At 44.1% G+C, this 3,194-nt stretch overlaps 1 protein-coding gene across 1 annotated transcript in view; it reads right to left on the reverse strand.

Moving 5' to 3' along the window:
• Nucleotides 1–594: 594 nt before the first annotated feature.
• The window catches only part of lrp3 (low density lipoprotein receptor-related protein 3), an 11,852-nt gene continuing 9,252 nt past the window's right edge, over nucleotides 595–3,194 (reverse strand). The window contains exons 6-7 of the mRNA XM_037694130.1: nucleotides 1,463–1,595; nucleotides 595–1,380 (exon numbers count right to left, since the gene is read on the reverse strand). Coding sequence (XP_037550058.1) covers nucleotides 616–1,380; nucleotides 1,463–1,595 — 898 coding nt within the window. The 3' untranslated portion in view covers nucleotides 595–615. The remainder of the gene's footprint in view (nucleotides 1,381–1,462; nucleotides 1,596–3,194) is intronic.

Raw genomic sequence — 3,194 nt, forward strand, 5'->3', positions numbered from 1 at the left:
ATATATATATATATATATATATATATATACAGTATATATATATATTTATACATACAAGACTACAAAGTACATATACATATAAGACTTCCTAGTTTTGACCTTTTCATGTTATTTGTTGACTCTATTAAAGATATGAAACATCACTATCATCATCCCAAAATGACAGAGCAGCCACGATACCATAATATCAACTCGTGGTACTCAAAGGCTTCATGACTCACAGTAGGAAGCGGCGTAAGATGGCTCTGGATAATGACACTAAGTGGTTTTGGATCCAAAGGTGCGCTCTTTCGTTGCTAGAATCCAAACCGGAGTTTGGGTTTCTGGCACATTTCATTTCGCAGCAGGTCAGACGAGGTGGCTTCTATGCAAAATGTTCAAGAGATGCTGGTTTCAGGAAAGACTGCATATGCAAGGTTTTGTGCAAACGCACGGCGTGAGCATTCAGAATAACAAGTAGGATGCCTTCTGCACGTGGAGGAACACGACGCAGCTCCTCCCCTTCCACTCTGATGCAGACACTACTGAAGGACACTTGATCAGAGCAGAAGCCAGGTCCCTGCAGTGAGAGGAGGATCCCTGAATCTCCTCCTTTCTCACAGAGAGCCTCCCACATCAGCTGGTTCCTCCTTTCTTTGTCTCCTCCTTGATGTTTATGTCCCTGCTCTGCACATCGGTGCTGAAATGATAGCCACCATCCTCTGCTTTGACTGAGGAGGACCTGGGCTCTGCAGGTGAAACCACCTCTGACCCCCCTGGCTGAATCTGAGCTGAATGCATTTGGGAGCTGCTGGCAAACACAGTGGGGGAGACGGGGGATAAAGGCCCCAAAGGTGAGTAATGTCTTAAGGAAACACCCTTCAGGTTAACAGCGAGCTCCAGAACCATTTTTCTAGAGGGCCGGTGGTGGCAGGAGGGTGCAGAGGCTGGTTGAGGTGTTGAAGGCTCTGACTGTGCTGCCCCGGCACCCCACCTGCTGGCAGGTGATAGTTCCTCCTGATCCAGACTCTCTGCAGAGTGCAAGGAGAGAGGAGAAGTGGGGCTGTCTGACGTGCACGCCTGCAGGTCCACCGACGCTGAGCAGCACGAGCTCTGCAGATCGGCCTCCTCTTCCTCATCCTGGAGTCCAGCTCCTGACGTGGACGCACCCGCCCCCCCCTGCTCTCCCACGGTGTGGTATCTGTGAAGCCCCAGGATGATCTGCGTGGGCCCGGTGGAGTCCAGCAGTGCAGAGTGACCTCTGCCTCGACCTCTGCTGTGCATCAGCCGGCTCCACAGATGCCCGAGACGCCGTCGAGTGGAGGACGAAGAGGAGCGGCGAGACGAGTGGCGCCTGATCTGTCTGCGCATCGCCAAACGGAGGTTCTGTAAGACAGACGCCTGGATGGGGGGGGGTTCACAAACACAAACTGTTGATCAATTTCCTCACCCCCGAGGATGTTTATGTGCACAGTTCTGTTACCTGAGTAGAGTTGTACACGGGGAAATCCTCCACCGGGGGAATGAGACCCTGAGCGATCAGCTGACCATACGAGGGGGGGGCTTCTCTCTGAACAAACTCTGCCTCCATGCGAGTCATCTGAGTCTCAAATGCTCTGCAAGCAAAGACACCAAGTGCAGCAGAAAAACAAACATTAAAAATAAAAAAACTTAAATTCCTTAAAACAGTGGTTCCCAACCCTGGGCCTTGAGGAACACCATCCTGCATTCTTTACGTTTCCCTGCTTTGATGCACCTGATTTGAATGAATGAGTGATTCACAGACTTCTGCAGAACTTTAGGAAGTCATTAAATCACCGAATCAGGTGTGTTGGAGCAGGAAACAACTGAAACATGTAGGGTGGTGTTCCTCAGGGACCAGTGTTGGGACCCACTGCCTTAAAAGAATACTTTGATGCCAGCAGTTTAACTAAAATCCTCCTCGGGTTTATAAAAAAATTAATTAAAAAAACACTTTGTGTAATCTTGTGTGATTTGTTTGGGCTTGGAGTGTATGTTGGAGATGAGTCTCAGATACAACCACAGACTTTGTCTCACAATAGATCAAACTGAGTTACAGACATTTTTCTGTTGATCAATTAGCTGTGACAGCCATCTTGAATATGGTTAACTTTAAAAAAAGTAAATCGGTTGTAGATGTCCAGTCATCACTTTCTGAGAGTATTGTCAGAATTTGTACAGATAACCAGCCTGAAGCATTATCATAATGAATGAATAATAATTGTGAACAGGACAGAGATGAAAATATAAAATATGGACAAGTCAGTGAGTATTTCAAAGTATAGTGGTCCCTCAGTTATCATGGGGTTCAGGGGACCACACCCCCCATGATAAGTGGAAAACCACGTCCAAATTCAAGTTTCACTCCCAATCTCACTCCTGTGTAAATAAACACACAGTATTACAGTATTTAAATTTAAATTGTAGAGAAGCGCAGCAGGATATCAAAGGTTAACCCTTCACAAAGCTGCTTCAGCCGGAGGAGAAATGTGTGGGTGGTAGAGAGCGGAGATCATGACAGGCTGCAGAGGGAGCTTCTCCCTGCACCTGTGGGCTGCACAGAGGTGCAGCAGGGGTTAAATCATTTAAAATAATTTATTTTGAATGAACAATCCATGCTGATCATGTGGCTCATCCATCAATCAGCCAATTGTGTGTCATGTCCACTCTTACTTTGAAAAACCGCAAAAGAGCGAGTCTGCAAAAGTCGAACCGCGAAGTACTAGAGTTGAACGTGGACCTAAAAAATCCGACCTGGACCCAGCCCGTAGTCTTTATTTCCGGACCTGACCCGACCCAACGAATTAACTCTAATTACAGGTCCGAACCCGACCCCCCCCCCCCCCCCCCGACATTTTTAATTAAGCTTTTACTGCTTTTGTAAGCAAATAAGTTTGACATGATTTAAAAATGTATTTCAAAGAAATGAAGATATAAAAATTTGTGTTTATTATCAAGAGTCAGCAGATTATTATAGTTCTTATAGTATAGTTAATATAATAATATAGTTAATATAGTTATCATAATATTATAGTTATTATAATACTATAGTTATTATGGTTATTATATTCATTATAATATTATAGTTATTATAGTTATCATAGTTACTATAATATTATAACAGTATAATATTATAGTTATTATATTATAGTTATTATAATATTATAGTTATCATAGTTATAATATTATAGTTA

This window comes from Nematolebias whitei, chromosome 2 (assembly GCF_014905685.2).
Source record: "Nematolebias whitei isolate Nwh7 chromosome 2, NemWhi1, whole genome shotgun sequence".
NCBI classification, from domain to species: domain Eukaryota; kingdom Metazoa; phylum Chordata; class Actinopteri; order Cyprinodontiformes; family Rivulidae; genus Nematolebias; species Nematolebias whitei.